Source organism: Parasteatoda tepidariorum, chromosome 6 (assembly GCF_982258835.1).
Source record: "Parasteatoda tepidariorum strain Cologne lab strain chromosome 6, Ptep-v5.0, whole genome shotgun sequence".
Classification (NCBI taxonomy): Eukaryota; Metazoa; Arthropoda; class Arachnida; order Araneae; family Theridiidae; genus Parasteatoda; species Parasteatoda tepidariorum.
In genome coordinates this window covers 37,444,880-37,467,480 of record NC_141760.1, presented here as the reverse complement: position 1 = coordinate 37,467,480, position 22,601 = coordinate 37,444,880, and the positions used below count along the sequence as shown (strand labels likewise).

At 30.3% G+C, this 22,601-nt stretch overlaps 3 protein-coding genes across 7 annotated transcripts in view; 2 read left to right on the top strand and 1 right to left on the bottom strand.

The window, feature by feature from the left end:
• Positions 1-60: 60 nt before the first annotated feature.
• Positions 61-11,101, top strand: LOC107444047 (lewis-type alpha-(1,3)-fucosyltransferase). Of its 3 annotated transcripts, none has more exons than XM_087165663.1 (2): positions 61-273; positions 9,089-11,101. In XM_087165663.1, exon 2 carries the CDS (start codon positions 9,123-9,125, stop codon positions 10,407-10,409), a length of 1,287 nt encoding a protein of 428 aa, XP_087021789.1. In that variant the 5' UTR covers positions 61-273; positions 9,089-9,122; the 3' UTR covers positions 10,410-11,101. The 3 variants fall into 3 exon arrangements, with proteins under 3 accessions (XP_087021789.1, XP_015913583.4, XP_087021788.1); XM_016058097.5 differs by lacking the exon at positions 61-273 and adding an exon at positions 5,742-5,877; XM_087165662.1 differs by lacking the exon at positions 61-273 and adding an exon at positions 5,744-5,882.
• Positions 10,870-22,601, bottom strand: part of LOC107444049 (xaa-Arg dipeptidase) — a 26,327-nt gene continuing 14,595 nt past the window's right edge. For all 3 annotated transcript variants that reach the window (XM_043045335.3, XM_087165664.1, XM_087165665.1), the window contains 6 exons: positions 22,188-22,417; positions 19,361-19,512; positions 14,489-14,638; positions 14,208-14,349; positions 12,857-13,105; positions 10,870-11,539 (listed from right to left, as the gene is read on the bottom strand). In XM_043045335.3, the coding sequence (XP_042901269.2) occupies positions 11,247-11,539; positions 12,857-13,105; positions 14,208-14,349; positions 14,489-14,638; positions 19,361-19,512; positions 22,188-22,407 (1,206 nt within the window). In that variant the 5' untranslated portion in view covers positions 22,408-22,417 and the 3' untranslated portion in view covers positions 10,870-11,246. The remainder of the gene's footprint in view (positions 11,540-12,856; positions 13,106-14,207; positions 14,350-14,488; positions 14,639-19,360; positions 19,513-22,187; positions 22,418-22,601) is intronic.
• The window catches only part of LOC107444027 (xaa-Arg dipeptidase), a 33,236-nt gene continuing 27,240 nt past the window's right edge, over positions 16,606-22,601 (top strand). The window contains exon 1 of the mRNA XM_043045328.3: positions 16,606-16,717. The gene's annotated coding sequence lies outside the window, so the exon portion shown is untranslated. The remainder of the gene's footprint in view (positions 16,718-22,601) is intronic.

Sequence of the window (22,601 nt, the reverse complement as noted above, 5' to 3'; positions counted from 1 at the left end):
AAAAGCCCCTTTCAACAGCTGCAGTACTCCCAGACAGAGAAAACATCAATTCCACCATGCGCAGAATGTTGCTGTATTTCGAGATAAGAGGGTCATTTTAGAAGTGAGGAGCTAGACTCTTGTAAGATAACAAAAGTTGAAAATATATCACGAACATTAAGGGGAAAATGGCCGTCCGCGCGGACGTTGGATTCGAGAAATTTGTTGTCCGCGGGGAATTTTTGACCGCCGAGGACGGGCGGTTTTTCGAGCCCTGTCTCCAGGTCATCATAGGTATGTGTAAAATTTTAAATATATTTTAAGTAAACTAAGAAATATAGGAAAAAAACCTTGTTTAAATTTTTTTCAATTTAAACTGTTTTTTGTTTTTTTTAACTCGAGAAATTTTCCGGAATTTTGACTTGGGCTCACAATCACCCCTGTGATAAAACAATAGAAACATACAAAAATATTGATTATTACTCAATATTATACAGAAATATAAGCAATACTCCTTAAGTGAGCGGGGCTACCCGACTCTCCCCTACTATTTCTCATAATTAATTTTCAGTAAATAATTAGTATGCAAAATTAAACATCTTGTCTCACATTAAATATTGGTAACTGTAACTGTATTAATTCTAATAAAATGTTCCTTAATGCTTTTTATATTTAATATTTTTCAATATATATATTCTATCTGTTCATGCAGAAAATTTTTTTTTCTTTCTCTCTAAATTTTATAAATGTTACTGTGCATAAAGTTGACAGTCTTTAATTTATCTTCTATGTTCAAAAAGAAGAAGAAAATTATAATTGAGAAAAAGCAATTTAGATAATTTCTTTTTCCAGTATTCACGTGTCTGATTTTAAGTTAGTTTTATTTAGAAATGCTGAAAAAATAAATTCATTTTTCTATTGTCACAATTATTTTAAATAAAGATTTATAACTCCCTTGCATTTTAATAATACATGGCTAAAGAAAATTTATGCCTGTTGTTGGCTATGGTCAATTTTTTTGGAAGTATTTTTTACCTGAACTACTTTAGGCTTATGAAAATTGCATCAGAATTTGAATGATCATTTTCTGCCAGCTCTAAAGACTGAAAAATGTATTTAACCATGTTAGAAATTTTTAAGATTTATTCTAAGTTTTTTTATTATGTAACCAAGTCCTAAAAAAAAATTCCTTGTTTTTAAATTATTTAGAAATATTAAGATATAAACAGATGTATAAATATAAAGCTATTTGAAGTACATGATGTTAGTTTTTGCCTTAAGTTTGACATAGCGGCTACTGATTTTTGTGTTATCAAATTCTACATTTAATTGATCTCTTGAAATAAAAAGGTCGAAGTTCATTTATGTTTTATAAAATTTAATCCTGAAAAATAAGTTCATATTTACAAGTTATCGGTAAGAGTCTAATAAAATTGACAGAAAGTCATGTTTGTATAATTTTTTATACACTATTTACAACACAGGAGAGCACGGATGATACATTTGTACCGTGTTATTTTTTTCGATTTAACTCCTTTTTTTATTTAAATCAAATTTTTAGATTTCTTTATATGTACCTATTAAAGCTGTGACAAAATATCTTAATAATGCTTAATATTATTTGAAAACAATGTAAAGGCTTATAAAGAAATCACAACTTTAATAGTATATTAATAAATTATGCCATATAAACGATATTTTTGATTTAAATCAATGAATTTTTGAAAAGTCAAGTTACTTAAATTTTGTTAACGTTGTTAAAAATACTTTCCTCCTTTGGCTTAATGTAAATAAATTAACTGAAAATTTATTAAAGGAAAGATAGAATTTTTAAATATTCATAAATTTAAGTTATAAGCAATTTTTTTCGCTACAAATCATTATAATTATTTCAAGTAGAAGACTGATTTTTAATTGTTTGTACTATTTAGCTTATGTTTTCTTTTAATGTCTTTAAACTTCTTCACAGTTTCTAGAAACTCATTTTTTAAAGCAATGGTTTTCATAAAGAGAATATATTTTTAAAAGCAGTTAATTCGTCAGCATTTCTGAAAATGTGCATGTTTAAGTTTTCAGGTCTCTGCTACTGCTCATGATGTGTTAAATCAGGGATAGGTAAAAATCGAAAAAGAAAAGTTTGGCGGGCTAAATAAAAATTTCTAAAATAAAGAGACAATATACAAGTTTTAATTTAAATATTTAATGAGATGAATAAAATTACGATTTCATTTTTAAAAGTTACTTATATTGAGGTTGGAAGTTAGTTGTACTTATTTTAGGGTACAAAGTAGACAAGAAAATGGATGTATATTTATATTCGCTATCCGGGGGCCGTAGTTTGCCCATCCCTGTGTTAAATCAAATTATTTAAATTATACTGTGAGGCCGGGAAAGCCTGGTTTGTAGGGCGCTGAACTTACGTTCGTGAGAACAGGACTTCGAATCCAGCCGGCTGAAGACTCCCCTTGTAGTAAATGATGACTTTTGCACGTTAAATCTGTCGGGTCACTAAGCCTGCCATGTTCTCACGAGAAATCAACACCGCTGGGGGTACTGAATTGGAGATTGATCGTTCTCTGGTTCAAATCAAAATTACTATCTGTGGATGAGGAAATTTTCCCGCCCTATAAACGGGCGTGGCAGAAGTCGGAATTCTTAACCATAGATGGCGCCACTGGGAAACAAGAACTATCTCTGCCTTAATGGCCGAAGACAAAATAACATTATATTAAACAGTACTTGAATATTATTTCTGATAATTGCTTGATCATTTGTTGATTGCGTCTGAGTTTAGTAACTTAAAGCTGTTTTGTTAATTTAAAAGTTAGTATAACTGCTGAAAAGATTTTTTCCTGCTCTCTCAGAAAACTAATTTTTCTTTAAAACCTTTCGAAATATATATAATATGTTGCATTTTTAGGAAGCAAAATTATAATTGGAAAATATAATTTTCAAACTGCTAACAATCTCTCATTCCTAAATCAACAATTCCTAAGAGCGTCCGTTTGCATATCTTTCAAAAGTTTAATTTTTCCAAAAAATACACCAAACATATTGAGACTTATTAACTCTTTGAGGGGCAGGAATTTAAAAAAAAAAAAAAATAAATAAAGCATCAGAATTGTCAAAATTGTTATATTTTAGCTCTTATAGAATAATTTTTTTAAATGAATTTTTACGTTATTTTGTTTACTTTGTGGCTCACTTTGAAAACCAAAGCCCTTCAAAGAGTTAAATATGCTAAGACTATACGAAGTTTCAACTGACTATTACGAATGATTAGTTTTGAAATATTTGTTTATTGATGATAAATTGGCTTTTCGGCAGTCGAATGCGCTGTATTCTGTTGAATGACGATTTGTAACATTCCCAATATTTATTTCCTCTATGTCCTCTTTATCTCGTGGATATTTTTTTTGTCCTATCCACAAGAACATAAATATTAAAAAAGAAAAAAAAATGTTCTATAAAGGAACTTAGATCAGAAATGAACGATGATTACTGCTTTGTTTTACGTTAGATATTTTATCCTGAGATGCTGGAATTTTTTTCATGTTAGCATATTTTACCTGAATTGAATTTTTTCAATTAGATATTTAAAAAAAAAAAAAAAAAAACTAAAAACTTGGAGGTACAATTCAATAGAGCTGTGAAAAAAAGATTTAAGTTTACTTTTCAAGCCATTTTGTTGAAATTAATAACGTATTTAAATTCTACACTTCAAAATTTAAAAGAAAAAAGAATTTCGTTGGCAAACAAGATTTAATGTTATATTCTATGCTTTAACAATAAGTATCTATTTGTTCTTTCTAATGTGACTTGCCATATCATATACCAGCAAGTCTGCTCGGTAAAACCAAGCGAATTTAACTCAGAGGGAGAGTTTCTTGTTTTTCACTGGCGCCATCTATGTCCAAGAATTCGACTTCACTCACACGCACATCACAGTCTGTTTATAAGACGGACCATACATCCTTTCATTCATTCACAGATCGTAATTTTACCTGAACTGGTATTGATTTGTTATGGGAATATGGAGGTCTTTGTTGCCCGACAGATTTAGCACGCACTAGTGACAATTTACTACACGGGGAGTTTTTGGCCGGAGGGGATCGAACTCACAACCTCTTGGACATGGGCTCAGCCCCCTACCAACTAGACTTTCCTGGCCCTATAAGTATCAATTTCAGTAACTCAATTTGTGTGCGGCGTCTTTTAAAAGGACCGCTTCTTTTTTTTCTTCCAGGTAATAAATTGTTAGGATTTATTTTGCAGATAAAAAATGGTTTTGCATACCACTATATTTAAATATTATAAAAATTTGTATTAAGATCTGAAGACCCGTGGAACAGCGCTTTCTTATAGATATAAGTGGTAGGGCAGTTTTGAGACAAGCAAAATGAAAATTGTCCTTTGATATCTAATTTTTTTTTTTAAATTGTTAAAGTCTGTTGTAACGATAATTCGAAATAGCAATTGAAGTTGTCATATTTTTAATGTTAAAATACAAATAAAAAATTTAATTGATTTAAAATACATATTTATAGTAGACTGTTTTTATAACAGATGAATTTTACTCAATGAAAGGCCGAAATGTCTACCACAAACCGTAACACGTTTTTGAAAGAAGAAAATCAAATGAAAGCCTGATGTCATTGATAACGGTGAATGTTTATTTTAATAACACATTGTCAAGAAGGGAAATGAGCTGGCATGATAGATGTGTGGTCCACAAAACACGCTTTTCTTTCGAAGTGTTCGGAAGGAGTTCTAAAAATAGCGAACGAAATAGTAGAATGATGTAAACATGCAACTTAGCCAGCTTTCGCCCACATATTATAAAAATAACAGGTTAAAATTTTAATAAGGAAACGATGTTCGTTTTTCACTTTTCTGTATTGATATCAGAAATAAATACAAAGATCTTTTTTTTCCATTTAAAATCCTTTTTATATAATAATATTTACCTAAGCAGCAAAATGGATTTCCCGAAATAAATTTTTGTCGCAATAGCGGAAGGATGATATTTTAAACTCGTTATAAACAAACAATTTTTGTATCGTTAATATATTAGCATTTTAAATGTGACTCGGAAGTTTGTTGTAATAGCGGACTTTTCGTTCTATTGAGCTTTAACTGGATTCGAATTTGTGGGCCATTTTAAGATGTATTTCATCAAGCAAATTCTGCACTCACGCTTTCTAACTTCAGCTTATTTTATGAAAAAATTTATGTGTAGAGTTATTTTTTAAAAAATATTATTGTCCTTTATTATTCTAAAATGCTTTCAATAATATGTTTATTATTATTATTTATTTATTTTTAAACCGACAATCAAGTTTTATATTATTATCCTTCCCCTGCACAAATTTTTAATAACATCCGTTTTTATCGGCCACTGATCACTGAAAATATTTCATAAAGCAAAAATTAAATGTTATTTATGCCCATCGGAAGTGCTTTTTGTTAGATCTTGTATCTTTCACATTTAGATTTATGGGCATAATTTCTATACCAGAAGAGGTCGCATAATTTGTGTTGTCCAAAAGTGAATGCTTATATACGCGGAACTCCTGCATATAGAATGATTTAAAACCCTACAATTCTTATCATTTCCTATTAAAAAGATTATAAAGGAATGTCTCAGTTGTTTTATATGCTTTTTTAGTGTGTCGATGGTCTATAGTTGCGCGATTGTTATTTTTCTTAACATATAAAATTCTTGTCTTGCGTTTAAAAAAATTACGCCGTATGTAGATTACTTCAACACAAACTAAAGTGTGTATTTGAAACAACTTTTAGAATTTTTCGTTCGCTACAGAACTAAAAGCTGTGTTGCATAACTACTGGATTTATTGTGCAGAAATTAATGAACATTCGAAAATGCAAAGATGAAATGTAAGGTAAACTATTTCTTTTCAATAATCATCTCGTTGAATAATTTCTAATACAGTTTGATAAATATTTCAATTGTTAATGCTTTGAAGGAAAAGTTTTTCAATGGGTGAAGGAAAAGTTCCTTTACTGCCTCACATTTATATGGGTGATTCTTTTCAAACATGATAATTCGGACCAAAAAATTTCTTCAAATTTAAAGTCTTCAAAATAATCTAAAATTTTTTTCGTATACTTCTTTAGTTACATTTATTAATATCTTACTGACAGCAGTGTAGTTTATTGACATTTGCTCGAGAAAAAAGAAATAAAATAGAAATTCACCAAATCTTGAATGCCAGGAAAATGACATATTATCTTAGAAGTTTAAAAAACAGTCATTTTAAGTTATTAGTAAGTAACTCAACTTAAGCCTTTATGTTAGATGGACCATAAATTGCATAAATTAATTTTTTTTTATCCACTGTAGGAAGAATCAATTTTTTGTTGCTGATATGCACAGAATAAAATTGTGTATAATAATCAATCATTAAATAAATAAATAACTTTGATTACATCCAACCATATTACAATCATACATAAACTTGGTATTGGGTTAATATTTGCGTTTTCTCCTTACAGTATTATCAGTTAAAAAAAATTTCTGGTAACACTTCAATGTCCTGGAATTCATAAGCCAGGAAAATGACAGCCAGGATAATGATAAATTTGTCATTTTATAGCATATAACTTTACTTTAATTTCATATTTTGGTCTAAGACGTTTACATTCTTCAGAAAACAACATGATTTCTTAAAATAACTTAATAAATCCATGTAGTTTATGTTATTAATGATTTCAAGAAGCCAGGAAAATGACAACACAAAAACCTACTCATCTTGAAAAATTTTTTGAAATAGATTTTGAACCAGAAAATTGGTTCTTTATTCATGCAACAAGACATGTTCATATAGGAGAGTATCTAATCAATCTATTAACATAAGATATTGATTGCTGGTTCTATCTATTTTGGTTATAAACCACTAAAAAAAAAAAGACTTGGACAAACAAATTATTGACAGAATTTTTTTTAAAACGAAGTTTTTGTAAATAATACCCTCTGCGTATATTCAAGAAATGCTTACACCGGTTGAGATAAGAAATTAGATATTGAAAAATTTATGGGAAGTTTTGAAGCTAGTTAATATTGGAAACATTGTTTGTGACATGCTAGGGAAATGATATTTTGAAGTTCAATTAAATTTTTTAACTATACAAAACAGTCAATGCTTAGTGCAAAGTCATTTTAAAATGCTAACAGCAATGCAATTTATTAATTTTTTTAAAAAAAAGTTATTTTAGTATTATAGTATTAGATCTTGGAGCAAGGGACAGTGAATTATCATTTTTCGTGAGAATCACCCATATACCAAATCTACCTTAAATTGTGGCTGATTTATGCTTCAGTTAAAAGCATCTGCTTATTGGGAAGAGTGAAGCTCAGTAGATGACCCCATTTTATGAAATTAATTATTATTTTTTTAACTTTCTATTTACCATATAGTAGACAGCAATATGTATTTAATACACATTTGATATAGTCTCTGAAGATTTGAGGCATTTTTATCGAAAATTTGCTGCTTTCAGATACATTAAAATTTCTGTCCTAAAATTTATAGATTTATGTTTTATTTGTTTGTTTTTAGGAGAATGCAGGATAAACACTAGATATCAAATAGCTCAGAAAAATTAAATTTTAATCTTTCGACTTAGTTGAGAATTTCAATAATTCGGGAATTATAGACCGATTTCGTTTAAATTTTTTATTTTGCCATTTTATAATTACGTAGTTTTATAAACTACATAAATTGTCAAAATTTGTCAATTTGTGTAACTTACAGTTCAAAAAGTTTTCCACCGCTATTAAATTAAATAATAGAACGTAATAAATGATTATTAAAAATTTATTTTTTATATAGAACAATGTTTGGATAAACAAATTTTACTATTATATTTAAAACGTTTTTTGATACCCATAGAGAATTTGCACTGATTTGCTTTGATATGCATATTCCTTGAGAAATTCAAAATTTAAACTTTTTTTCTCTTGTACAAAAACTAATTTTAATGCGTATTTTACAAAAACTAAAACTGATGCCTATGACAGTATTCTGTAATAGAGGGCAACTTCTTTAATTAATTTTTTTTAATAAAACTAATAACTCAGGGAATAGAAAATGGAGAAAAAAAACTTATAAATTTATTTATTTTCAATTATATTTAATACAAATATTACGAGGACATAAATTTTAAAATTTATGAAACCATTGATTACGATATTTAACGCATATGACAAAAAATACTGAAAACTTCGTGACAACATTTTTTAAGGCTTTAATCATGATATATAAGATCTTATAAGTGCGTTTAACATGTAAATATCTATGAGAATTCTTTATTATATGGTTAAGTAATGCTAAAAATTTTAACATCTTGGGGTGTATGTAGCGTAGGTTTTAAAAACTAAATACCAGAAATATATTATTTCTTTTTTCAAAAAAATATTTTTAATGGGAATTTCCCTACTTTTAGGACCAATTTAAGCAGTTTTTTTAGCAATATCTAAGTATAAAGTAATAAATATTAAGATTCTGCTAATGCGTACAGTGCCCGAAAATCTGATAACTTTAATAACGTTTGATCTAATAATTGGATTTCCGGGTACTAAGATATAATTTTAATAGTTTGAATTTTAAATATGCTCTAATTAATTTGTGCGGATAATATTTTAAATTACAAAATCAGATTCAAAAGCGTACTTTCTTTGAAAAATAAACATACCCTTTTTTTTTTTGACGAATATGAATTTTCGATACATAGTTTAAAATGATGTAAAAATTTGCATACCTTGCAATTCAAAATCTTTTACATTTTTAAAATAAATAAGAAAAAATACTTGATAACCTTATTACATATAGTTTAATATAAATTATTTTGCATTTATTTATGTTTTTAGTTCATGTACTGTTTTACACTACTAGTAAAAATTTATTTTTGAGTAATTAGATTTACATTTTAATATAGCTTCGAATTTTCATTAAATGAAAGAAGTATTTCATTGTATTTTTGTTCCAAATATTAAGATTCATATTTTTGTCAGAAATTACTTGATTTATATTCTACATTGTTTTTTTTTTTAAATCAAAAGTATATTCTTTATATTTTTCTTTTCTAGTTGCTCATAAATGTAAGAAGAAAATCTATGTTCGATGCAACTCAGAACAATAGGTGGATTAAGAAATATTTGGAAATATATTTTGCCCTTTTGTGCCGTTTTTATAATGTTTCAAGTTTTTAAAAATTGTAGAAGTAATTTTGGAGTACGTGATTTTTATGAACAATACAACAAAAATGTATTCAGAGAACCTTACTTCCCTCTTGTTAAAGAATTCAGTGTAAAAAAGTCTAAAAAATTTGTCAATGAAAATGCTAGAAAGGTTGGATTTGAGTTGAAATTCTATCCTAACATTACTTTGAAGAATTCGGAGAGAAAAGTAATTTTCTTGGCGACAACTTATTTCAACGAGTGGAATCCGTGGCATTATTATTTTCTTCATTTTGGCAATAAAACATTCCAACGATACAAGTGCCCCGTTTATAATTGCTACGTTACTAAAAACAAGTCAGACCTTGAATCTGCAGCAGCTGTACTTTTCCACGTTCGTGATTTGGAAATTTTCAGCATATCGAATCTTCGTAAACCAAACCAAATTTGGATTTTATATTCGATGGAGCCGCCATGGCTGGAAATTAAGGATTTGAGAAGATTCGAAGGAGTTTTCAACTGGACAATGAGCTATCGTAGAGGTTCTGACTTTTTATTATCATATGGATTTATTGGTAAAAGGCTAAGTCCAGTTTCGAAGAGAATGGTACCGATGGCGTCCAAGCAAAATAAAGCTGTTTGGTTCGCTAGCAACTGCCGAACTGATAGCAACAGGGAAGAATATATCAGGAGACTTCAAATGGTATATCCAGTAGATGTTATTGGAGGATGCGGCTCGGACGCTTGTCGTCCTGCTGAAACAAAAAGATGTTACGCCGCAATAGCGTCTCAATATAAATTTTATTTGTCATTTGAAAATGCAATTTGTCGTGATTATGTAACTGAAAAAGTATTCAATCCTCTCGAATATTATATTGTTCCAGTTACTTTTGGTGGGGCAGATTATTCTAAAATAATTCCAAAGCATTCCTATGTAAATGCTATGCAATTCGAAAGTCCTGAAGACTTAGGTGTTCATCTATGGAATATTTCTAAAAATGACACTGAATATTTGTCGTATTTTGCGTGGAAGAAACATTATAGATCTTACCTCCAACCCTGGATGTGTGATTTATGTGCAAGGTTACACGAGAAACCGCTACCACAAGTGAAATATAATTTGGACGATTGGTGGCATGAAGGGTATTCTTGTTTGCGATGGTCGAATAATGGCTTTGTGCCAATCAAGCATCACGCCTTCCCCGTTTATCATACAAAAAACTTCGCATAAATATAATCTCAAATCGAAAATTAGAGAATAATAAAAGTTCAGTTGTATATTGAATTGAGTTCTTAAAAACAATTGCATAGCCGAATGGATGAAGATTCTAAGTTACATTTTTGTGAATTTAAGTGACTTACCTTTAAAGTTTAAACACAAAGAATCGGAAACAACGGTAACATTTTACCTTATTTCGTCTACGCAAGTTTCCATTAGGCGAAATTCCCAGGATTCATATAAATTGTTCGGGCCCTACCGTTTACATTCCTGGAGTTAAATTTGTTGCCAAAGGGCAAGTTTTCTGAAGATACTCTTCGACTATTTGTTGTTAAGTGCACCTGAAACCTTCTTCCATTCCAAAAGCACTCGGCATGGACAATTTGAAATTAATTTCAAGGAATAAATATGCATCACGATGGCCATGTTTTCAGGACATATTTAGTTTCCAAAAGTAATAGTTAAAACAAAATCAAGGGCTCAGAATACATTTTATAACAATAAAATTTTATAAACCTTTACATTAAAACAATTTTATACAGTTTATAAATAATTATACTCATTGATGTTTTATTGCATAAGTGTATAAATTTCTTATAATTGTACATTTTGATGTTTTATAATGTAAGTTTCTTATAACTATTATATTAGTGTTTATTTATACAAAAAAATTAGTTTTTATGTATAAAAACATGAAGTTGAAACTTTTAGAAATCATTTAAGACTGCTTAAATCTCACCCACCATTTATGTAAAAACACTGTTATATTTTGTACAATTTTATAAATGGTAGTAATCTTTCGCCAAATTAAAACAACTCATAGTAAAAAAAATCGAATGCTACTTCAATTTAACCTCGGCTATCTTCCTCTAAATCAGATATAAACTCTTTTTTAATTTCTTCCAGAACTTCTGGAGATCGCAATACGTGCAATGCTGTAAGAGCCATGGCTTTTCCCATTTGTAGCGTTGGTTCTTGAGCTGTTTCAGCTCCCGCAAACTTTGTATATTCTTTGGTATGATTAACAGCCGTTGCTGGAATTCTGTACAATGGATGTATAGATGGGATTTTATGTGACACATTTCCCATATCAGTAGAACCAACTGGTAGATTGATTGCCTTTTTGTCATCGTTGATATATCCTGCAATGAAGTCAACAAATTGTGTCAGTTTCTAGAAAATAACTAAAGATACAGAGAGGCAAAACATTAGCGGTCAATTTTCATTTGAATCATATCTTACCGGCACAAACAATTCTAATTATGTTTCATAATTGTTTAATTAAAACATTTGCTAAGTTACAAAATAAATAAATGAAATGAAAATAATACATATCAATGTCCTAGAAACTTAGTTAACTAATAATTTTCTGAGATGTAACGTATTTTTGTATTTCTATAATCTATAAACTTAAAGAATCACTTTATCTGTTTAAACCTGAGCATGTATTTGGAGAGTTTTTGAACTCGCTCTCGGAGTAGTTTCTGTAGAATGAACTCATATCCGGCACCTGGGCATAGTGATCTGCCTGGGACACCAACCGTGCAGTTTTTTTTAAATCAAATACTTTCAAAATACAAAACCATGGCAACAAGTCCATTGAAATATATCAAGTACCAATTGCAGAGAGATGTTTTCGTTATATAAATTCTAACACACAAGGTATAAAACATAAGAACTACAGTGTACACTTTAAAATAATTGGTGACTTTTTGGTTCTGAAGTAAAATGACCAGATCCCAACGCAAAGATTGTTTTATAATGGGTATTTCTTCACCATAGTTATAATATTATATTTAGTTAGTTTCTGATATATAATTTTGGAATCATAAAAGTAATAAACATTTCTAACACATTTCAAACACTCGTGATACAAATATTTAGTGATGCCACCTATTAGAGTGAAACAAAACTAGCTTATATATTTTTGATACAGAAAAGATATAAAAGGTAAATTGATGCAAAAGATATTGATCTGTATTTACTTTACTAATATTGAATATTTATTATTTACTAATATTGTACTAATATTATTTACTAATATTGTCTTTCTATCAAACTGTTAAGCGGTGGAATTCTAAAATCGAGACATTAAACCTTATCATTGTTTATTCCGATACTGCAAAGATATTAGATACAGTCCAACTTCCGGTGCTTTCGGTAGTTCACTGTAGGTTACAAGGAAAATTCTTTAAGTTCTGCAAATTTAACCCCATAGCCTAAACAAGCTGCAAGTAATATTTGTTTTTAGCAAAATTTAACTGTGAAAAATCAATTATACTTACATTTAAAAAAAAATCAAACTTTTATTTTGGAAGATTAATAAATGAATTGTTAACTCATTATTTTCTTAAACAGGCAATATACATATAATATATTCTACAAGTATTATTTAGTTATGTTTAAAATCTAAGTAACCATAACTTATACCAGAGACATCTTTAATTTTTTACACTTACCTAATCGGTTTAAATAGGAATCAAATAAATTGATCAAAACTTTATTTGTGATCAAATTGTTGTAACAATCTTCCTCTACGAAGCTGAATTCCATTTCGCAGCCAGTTGCACAGGCAGCACTTTTTATACAGTTCTCCACCTTGGTTACCAATGATTTTAACTCACCCATTGTTGAAGCCCGGATAAAAAATTCCATGCTGCTTTCGTCTGGTATGACGTTAGCTGCAGATCCACCCTTTGTAATTATGACTAAATAAAAACAAATACACCTTTATGAAGAGAAAACCAAAAAGAAAAGAATATACTTGTAATAATTTTAAGGAAATACATATTTAAGTAGGGAAGAAAACAGTGCTTTTCTAAATTCTGATTGAGCATTATTTAAGAGGGAAATGAGGAATTTTAAAGCTATAATCAAAAACTAGTTTATCTTTTTATTAAGATTGAAACGCGTTGAAATTTTCTTCGCATTTCTCATCATTTACATGAAGCCTGACATCAAGCTCGTGACTACGATTCTCTGAGCCATAGTCTAGTCTAGGTTCTTCTAGTCAGGCTGTAATTTAGGCTTGTGATGATTGGCTATGCCTCACGTGGATATTTTTCGCCAATTTGTAAGGTGGAGATAAAATATGAAATAATTGAAAAATGAACAAAAAATGAGAAAAAGGCATTGATTTTGATAATTTCCATCTAAGTGGATAAATGCGACCAAATTGGCGTTTTTAAAAAATTAATAACTTATAAAATATTTAAGCATCTTGTCCGTACTAAGGCCCAGAAAATTCTTCACTGCAGGATGACATATCTAGTTGAAAATTATAGTTTTGCTTCAAATGTAACGCGCTTAAACTGCGGCTTTTTCATTTTCCTTATCGAAAGAGCTTCGTAAAACCATGTTAACTTCAAGAATAGTGTAAATTTGACGACCCTTTTCTTTCCAGGTTTATGACGTATGAAGACTGTTTTCAGACACTTGCCCCCAGTCCTTGTGCAAATGGGATGCTAAGAGCCAACAATCAGTTGCTCAGATGAACTGCTCTTTTAGTTTTTATTGATTTTTAATAATATTTGACAAAGTTTGGAAATTTTTTTCTTCTTTAGCGACCCCACCCCTTAATAAGATTTTTTTGTATCAAACGGAGGAGATGGTATACCTGTAATTTTTTTATAGGAATTCTAAAATACATTTTATTTAAGGTAGTCATTATGCAACACACTGTATTTCCATGCAAAATATGCTTTTTCTTTCATTGATCGTTAAAAGTCTTTTGACAAAACCATTTGCCACTTACATCAATAAAAAGTAATTTAGATTTTACATAAGCAAAACAGAGATTGCAAGAGTTACCGTTGATTCTGCAAGTTGGCTTTATTTGCTGTCTCATCAAGGCAAGATTTTGGTAACAGGATACAGCGGCGTCTAAAGCGTTAACACCTAGCCACGGTACAGCACCAGCGTGTGCCTCTTTACCTTTGAAATGAACAGATCCCTTTGAATGAAATAACATATTCAGTGTCACAGTGAAATATGTATGTGGCATAAAAGCATATTTGTTTCACAAATAGCTTAAAATTATAGTTCATCACAGTTTGGGCAATGTATCTTGAAAATAAGAATGTGATTCTTACTTTTACACTGCTTAAAAAGGTAGGACTTAATCGGGTAAAGAACCCAGGATGGACCATCAAAGCCACATCGATACCGTCGAAAGCTCCGAATTCCAACAATTTAATTTTTCCACCTCCTCCTTCTTCAGCTGGTGTTCCTAAGACCACCACCTGTAAAACACACTTATTTGTTACAACTTTAAGTATTATTTTTTAAAATTAAATTTTAAGATGAAAATAATCATTACCAGTTTTAAACCTGCAATAAAGGTTAATGCAAACAGCATTTTTTTCCCCATTTAATTATTTGTTTTTACAGAAAATACTCTATTTTATTACGAAGTTATAGCACTTTAATTTAAATGTAATAGAATTTATCCAGAAAAATGTATCATAAGATAGAATGAAATACTCAAATACGTTTAGCAAAATATATCCAGAAAAATGTACCATAAGACAGACACAGGGGTAAATAAAAATATGACAAAAATACTTATTGCGAATAATAAAACTAAAATCAAAGATAAGAGATTTGGAATTTTATGTTTCTACATAAATGCACAATATAAAAAGTTTCCAAAACATTAACATAAGTTCATGCAATATCATATTTATTTAATATTTTTTTATTGGAATTGAGCGAAAAAAATACAACTTTCACAAAGAAGCATTATTCATTCATATTACATAATGATATAATTTTAGAGAAGCAATACTCATTCATACTACATTTTGTTTAATCATACAAAAATAAAGAAAAATAAGATAAAAACACTGAATTATAAACAGATTGTCAGAGTGACAACTATACAAATCTGCAGTACAACTAACTATTTCTTTGTAATTTTACAGGAAAAAAAACTTAAAGAAGAACATCGTTATGAATTTAGAGTAAATCCTTAAGCATTGTACTGTCGTTAATGGTTATATTTTTAGAAGTACTACTAATTAAATGATTAGCCTAAGTAGAAAATTTGGAAATTGATATAAAATGTATATTTTGTCTCAAATGCGGGAAATACTAACAAAATTTTTTGAAAAAGTTTGCATAGTACTTAATTTTTAAAATTTAAGTGCTTGATTACATAAAACAAGAGACATTAGACATTACCTGATTAAGAACTTCATTCACTTCAATATGCAAATATGAAATAACAGTTGCCTGTTTCAAGCGCTTCAGAAATAGGCGTCCATTTGCAAAACTAGCCAAACATGAATGTAAAGAAACAAAAATGATTTGAAATAGGTTCCTTTTTTTGAAAGCTCTCGAAACATGCCAACTGTTTCTTCAGATTTGTACATTTTTGAAGCGAATGAAGCTTTCAATGGGTAATATCTTACAGCTTCATTTTCTTGGAATTATTTATTTAAGAAACATTAGACTTATCAAAAATGTTATCTTCAAAACCTTCAGTCGAATTTCTTTATTAAAAGTATTTCGGAACTAGCTTAAAAATTCAGCAAATTTGCTTCCAAGCAAGAACTATTTTAAAAATTAATGTTTTGCTATTATAATAAAGAGAAACTTTTATTTACTCTTTACTCAATGCATAAAATTTGACTATTTTAAACGTAATAAATACCAAACATAATCATTTAACCTTTTTTTTCAAAATCACCGAGTTTTTTTTAAAAATATTTAATGTCTTTAAAATCAATTAAAATTGACCTGTATTCATGGAATAACCCCGCGATTTTTGGAAGATTTTTCGAATCTTTGAGAGTTGAGGATTTAAAAATTGGAAATTAAATTTGTGAATGATATTTGTTACGGCTTTTTGGACGAAACTCCAATTTAAGATTAAGTGAATTGTAGCTCAAATTATCGAATTATCAGATTAGTGAATTATAAAATCAAAATTTATCATATTTTATCAATTTCTGTTATACATGTGACGTCGTCATTAAGTTTAACCTTTTTAATCAAAATTCACTTAATGTCGCGGCCATAGCCAATAGTAATAAACAGGTCAACAAAAAACATTTAAATGAGTGTAATATCAACAAAAGACTGCATTTTAAGCCAAGAATATAATAAACGGCTAAAGAGATTTACAGTATTTGTTCTGTTTTTAGTTTTATACCACCGGTTATACCCGGGAGGGGCCTCTAAAATTAGTCATAACGCATGCGCGTTTGCTCAGGCTGGAGTTCGCGGAGTCATGAGTAAGTTATATGTGATTGTTCAATTTCATTTAATGCAAAGCGCTAACGTATTTCCAGAAGAAAGTCACGGGCTCTGCTGAATTGGTAAAATGTTTAAATAGCATATTTCTCTTAATTCTGTGTGTTCTGAGAAAGATTTCTTTTAAATTCTGTCTAGGAAAAATTTAATTATTTTAATTTTTAAGGAAATGGTAAGAAGCGGATTTTAACCATGGAGAATCGTTCATTCTATTCAATTACGAAGTCAATGACCTTTCTAATGGGCCGTCCATAGATTATGTCGCGCTTCTAAGGCAGGGAGGGGGCATAATAAAACTGAGAGAGTTTGTGACAAGGGGAAGAGAGGGGATAACAAGCAATATGACAAAACACATGTTTTTTCTTTTTTAATCCGAAGATTTAAAATCGACGGATTAATTATTTTTATGTGTTTTTCACCTAAATGAGTACACATGCACATTGTCTGAATTATTATAAATCCAGTGAGGACTAGTATTAGGGCTCCCAATTTTTTGGAGGTCTCCTAGATACGATAAGTAATTTTTTGTGTGTGTTTTTCCTAAATTGTTCATTAAAATTCCGAGTTAACAAGAATTAAAATAAATACATACTCAAATTTTTTCATATATCTTATTTTATTTGCGTTTATAATTAATTTAAAAGCTTTTTGGTGAATAAAGAGAATGTAAATTTAGTTTGGAGTTACGGCCGGTGGGGCCCTTGACAGTTGTGCCTACAGCCCCCCTATTTTTTCTACATCAGGACTTGCACATGCACTCATTATAAGAGTTATGCTCACAAATGTCATTAAACTACATAATTGTACGTTGTTTTCTAAATTGAAATAAAATCTATAAAATGTGTTTTGTTTCTGAACACTGTAGCTTTACGTAATATAACTTGACATGTGATTTAGGCTAAGAGATGTCAAAATACTAAAAAAAGGGGTGTCATCATTTATGAAAATCCCCTAAGCCTAATATGCTTATGAAAAGCGACAGACTCAGAATGAAAAATGACGGAAAATTATTTGTCGGTAGTTTCAGAACGAAAGTGTTAACTTAATCGCTTCTTTTTACTGTCAAATTATCCAATGATATTAAAATGATTTTAAATCATTACAAATCTTTTTTTGTTTCAAGGTGTAGCTAATATTTTCCCATAACATTTCTTTTTAATACTGGAAGTTTATTTCACTCAACAGAAAATGTATTTTATTTTATAACCATCGTTGAACAGCCAACCCAATTTTTAGATTTACGACAACTCAGGTTCAACTCCATAGCCTTGTAATTTTGAACCCAATCCAGAAGACAAGCGAACTCCTGGATCTAGTATTGGGAGAAATTTGCCTTCGTAGAGGACTTTTTTGATGGAACTAACCCGCATTTGCGTTACATGGAGAAGAAAAACCCCGAAAACCTCCCACGGTTAGCCTGACGGTAAGGGGACTCTAACCCATGACCCGTCTACCACTCAGGATATTTTACTTCAGCACTGTGGTCGGTGCGAGCCGGATGCGGAATTCGTTACGATCAGCCATTGCTGGGATTCGAACCCAGTTCACCTCATTGGATTGCGAACGCTCTATCCCCTGAGCCATCACGGCTCAACAAAAAATACTTTATTTTATTTTATAACCTTCGTTGAACTGCTGACCCAATTTTGGATTTACGACTACTAATGTTCAACTCTGTAGCCTTGTAATTTTGAACCAATCCAGAAGACAAGGAAACTCCTGGATCAGTTCCCCCAGAGGTATGATTTGTTAGGGGAACATGGATGACTTTGTGACTCGACAGATTTAACGTGCATCAGTCACCATTTACTACACGGCGAGACTTCGGCCGGCGATGGCTTCAACATAGGAAGTTTAGACCAGAATTTTAAATTTTTTATCTAGCAATTGGTTTTTGAGATTGAGGCTGGCGGCGAAACTACTCTATCGTCTGATTATGTCATAATTTTTTACAGCAGATATCGCTCAAATATCAAAATCGGAAATAGGTGATTTGCTTATAATACTTCCCCGATAATTTTAAAAACCCTATCTAAAAGTAAAAATTTAGCAGGAAATAACAAACTTCTCTACATGCATTTAATTATGGTTAAGGCTAATTCAACTGATCACTGTTTTGGATTTCAAGCTTTAAAGACCACATTAGAGTATTTTTGAACTTAGTATAAGAGACTGAAAGTCTAAAACGTCACAAAAAGTATTATTTGTAAAAAGTTGGTGTGAGGGCCTTTTAGTTTATGAAAGTTTATGGTTTAGTTTATGGGATATTTTTTTTAAATTACGCATGTTTTGTTATGATCGCCTTTAATACACATTTTTAGATACTTTGTAAAAAACAAGTATAAAATTAATACTGTTCACTTAGTTACACTCAAACTAGAATTTTTAAGTAAGGAAAAAATTTTTTTTTTAAAATCAAACTACAACAATTTATATTAAAAATAATTCACAGCAAAGGAGATCGGATTTGAAAAATCAAAACATTGCTTCTTTTTTAAGAACACGCTCATTTATTGTTAGGAACCGCCTCGTAAATCCATTATCATATAACGAGTAATTACGGAGCTGATCGACCTCGATAACTATTCGTCAGAATTTGTAATTTTCTCTCATAAATAATGACTTGCTAGAATACTTTTGTCTTGTTTTTAACAAAAGTTCAAAAGCTAAATATTAAGGGCAGTCATTACAAGATACGCTGGACTTACCTTTCCAATTATTGTCTTGTCCTTTTCCATGGCAGCTTTGGTGGCAATGGCAGCTGCTAAGCCTGCTTCGGCAATAAGATTATGTCCACATGCATGACCTATTTCTGGTAAGGCGTCATATTCCAACAAAAAGGCTACAGTTACTCCAGTGTCTGAAAGAGTTAGAATGGGAACATGATTAGATATGTTTTCGTATATGCATGAATATTAGATATTTTTTTTTAAATTTTAAAATCGTCGTTGAATAGACACCCAATTTTGAGTTTACGACTGCCAATATTTAATTCTGTAGCCTTGTAATTTTAAACCCAACCATGAAGACAAGAAAATTCCTGGATCATTTAGAATTGATAAGTAATTAAAAGATATTCTATGGTACCCTCAATTGAATTCCGTTTTTTAAACCAGCTGTTCCCAAACAGAGATACACTGAATTTTAGGGCTTCGTGAAAGGATTACAAGGGTTCCGAGTGTTAGGATTTATTTGAACTTGTAATAATAATATTTATATCCACTGAATAATCTATTATTTATTATGCATTTTTCATTGAGCTTTTTCTTTCAAAATGAAATAACTAAATTCGAGAATAATAAATTATGTTTCTGTCATAAATATTTTCAATGTTTACTTATTGAAATCTGTAATTCAGTTTATTTGATTCATTTTCAGCATATGCAAACACCAAGAAAAATTCTCAATATTGAATATTTCATTTTCTTCTTTTTAAATATTTTTCAAATAATAATAATTGCTTTATTTTATAACTGTAGTGGAAGAGCCAACCCAATTTTCAGTTGAAGACTATAGTTCGTTCACCAGGAGTTGGCACTTGGCTTCACCTCCTCAGAGGAAGAGTTCATTTTAGCGCGGGAGTAAGAGGAGAAACGTCTCCGCTCTTGAAACTGAGACAACACTTAACGCGTGCCAAACGCTAACAGTGAATTGTTTTTCAGTCACTTACTTCGCCTTATCATCTGCTAATATACCTTTCGTTACTCTGGCTAATTAAATATATTGCAGCAAAATGTCTCAAAGGACAAACTATTCACTCAAAAGAGAGAAATATCGTCAAATTTATGAAATATTTAATGTTAAAAAAATTTGCATAAAGATAGCGAAATAAATATCTTTGTCATACGGTCGCCAATTAGCAATCTTTTTCAGGATTGATCACATCCATCTACCAAAAATAGCGAAATAGTATCGTCGGATACTACGTGATGAAGGCGGAGCCAAGTGCTAACTCCAGGTGAACGAACTTTACCAATGTTCAATTCCATAGCCTTGTAATTTTGAACCCAATCCAGAAGACAAGGAAACCCCTGGAACAAGTATTGGGAGAAATTAGACTTCGAGGAGGAGTATTTGATAAAATTAACCCGATTTGCGTTTCATGGAGCGGAAAACCACGGAAACTTCCCATGACTTGCCTATTCTAATCCATGATACGAGTACATCTACCAGTGAAGATATTTTTAATATTAGAATTTAATATTAGAATATTTCATTATGAATGCTTGAATTTAATTATAAGTGGAGAAAAAAAGCTTAGTATTTCGCAATATCTCCTTTAGTTATCAGCACAACATATCAACGATCTTGCATGGAATAAACAAGTTTTTGCAGTCTTTTTTGTCCACATAAGCATATAATGCTTTTCACACATAAGTAGGATAATGCTTCCCACATAAGTGGAATAATGTTTTTCACTAGTGCAGCTTTGCTTGTTGTAGTAAATATTTGTCGTTTTTTACTTACAATTCCCCATTAAAAAAGCTAAAAACTTGTTTATTCTATGGAATATCGCTTATAAACAGTAGTTATTAAAGTTAAAGGCCTGAATAGCCTGTGTTATAAGGAGGGCGTCAGGTAAATATCCAAGAGGTCGCCAGTTCGATCCCCGTGTAAGAAATGGTGACTGGTCCATCCTAAATATTTCGAGGTCACAAAGTACTCCAAGTTCCCATAACAAATCAATCGGTACTTGAACGGAGATTAATCGTGCTCTGGTACAAGCCAAAGTTACGATGGATGGATGGCGTGTGAATGAGTCCTCCCTGTAAAACGGGGTGTGACATATGCGTGTGGCAGAAGTCGAATTCTTGGCCGTAGATGGCGCCACTTGAAAACAAGAAGAAGCGCACCTCTCTGCTTTAAAATAGGCTTGTCATAATTGCAAGTAGTATAATATAAAAACAATATCAAAGTTAAATGCAATACTACAAAATACTAAGTAACATTTTCAGGATTTATAATTTAATTTTAGTGCTTATAATGAAATATAATATTATAATATCTAATATTTTAAACCACATAAAATTTTAATCTAATATTTAGATTTTTTTTTCAGAAATAAACTGTGTCGTTAATTAATGCTTTATTTTGATTTTTTCAATGTTTAAAAATACTGTGAAATGTGTTGATTTGACTAGCTAAATTTATAATTTAAATTTAATAAATTAAAAAAAGGACTTTCTAATGACAAAATTTTAAATTATTCGAATATTTTGAATCAGGGGCATAGTAATCTTTCTTCGGTTCACTCACAGCTACTTATGAACTTAATATTTTAAGTCGTGGCATTGGCGTGCAATGTTGCAGGGATCTCAGGGAAATCTCTTTGACTATATACCACTTATATACCAATCTAAAGGTATGTTATCAACGAAGGCAACATTGGAAATAAAATGGACATTAAATGCCTCACCAGCTGTAATGAGAGTAGTATAAAAAATATTTTACGAGTGCATGTGAGAAAACTAGAATTAGTTTTCTTATGAAAATTACATTTCTTATAAGAGGTTAATGGAAAGTTGGATGCCTTACCAGAGTTTGTGGAGAACTCTGCCCTAAAGGCGGTCTGCATATAATAATGTTTTTGAACTTTAAATCCATGGCGTTTCAAAGCACAAGTTAAAAGAGCGTGTGCATGTACTTCTTTATACGCTAGCTCTGGTAATTTCCAAATATCCTGACTAACTGAGTTCAGATATCCTTTTTCTTCGTCAATTTTTGAGCACACTACTTCGTAATCCGCATCTGTCATTTCTAATACCCTAAAACACAGGCAAAAATGACAAGCAAAATTCTGGAGAGAAAAAAAATGTCAAGATTATGAAAATTCAGGTAAACTGTTCATCTAACTTGATAGTGTTGAATACATATTAATCCTCAAATAGTGAGAATTTTATCTTTATTATTCTTTTTCAAAACCTGTAAAGGTGATTACAATAAAATTTG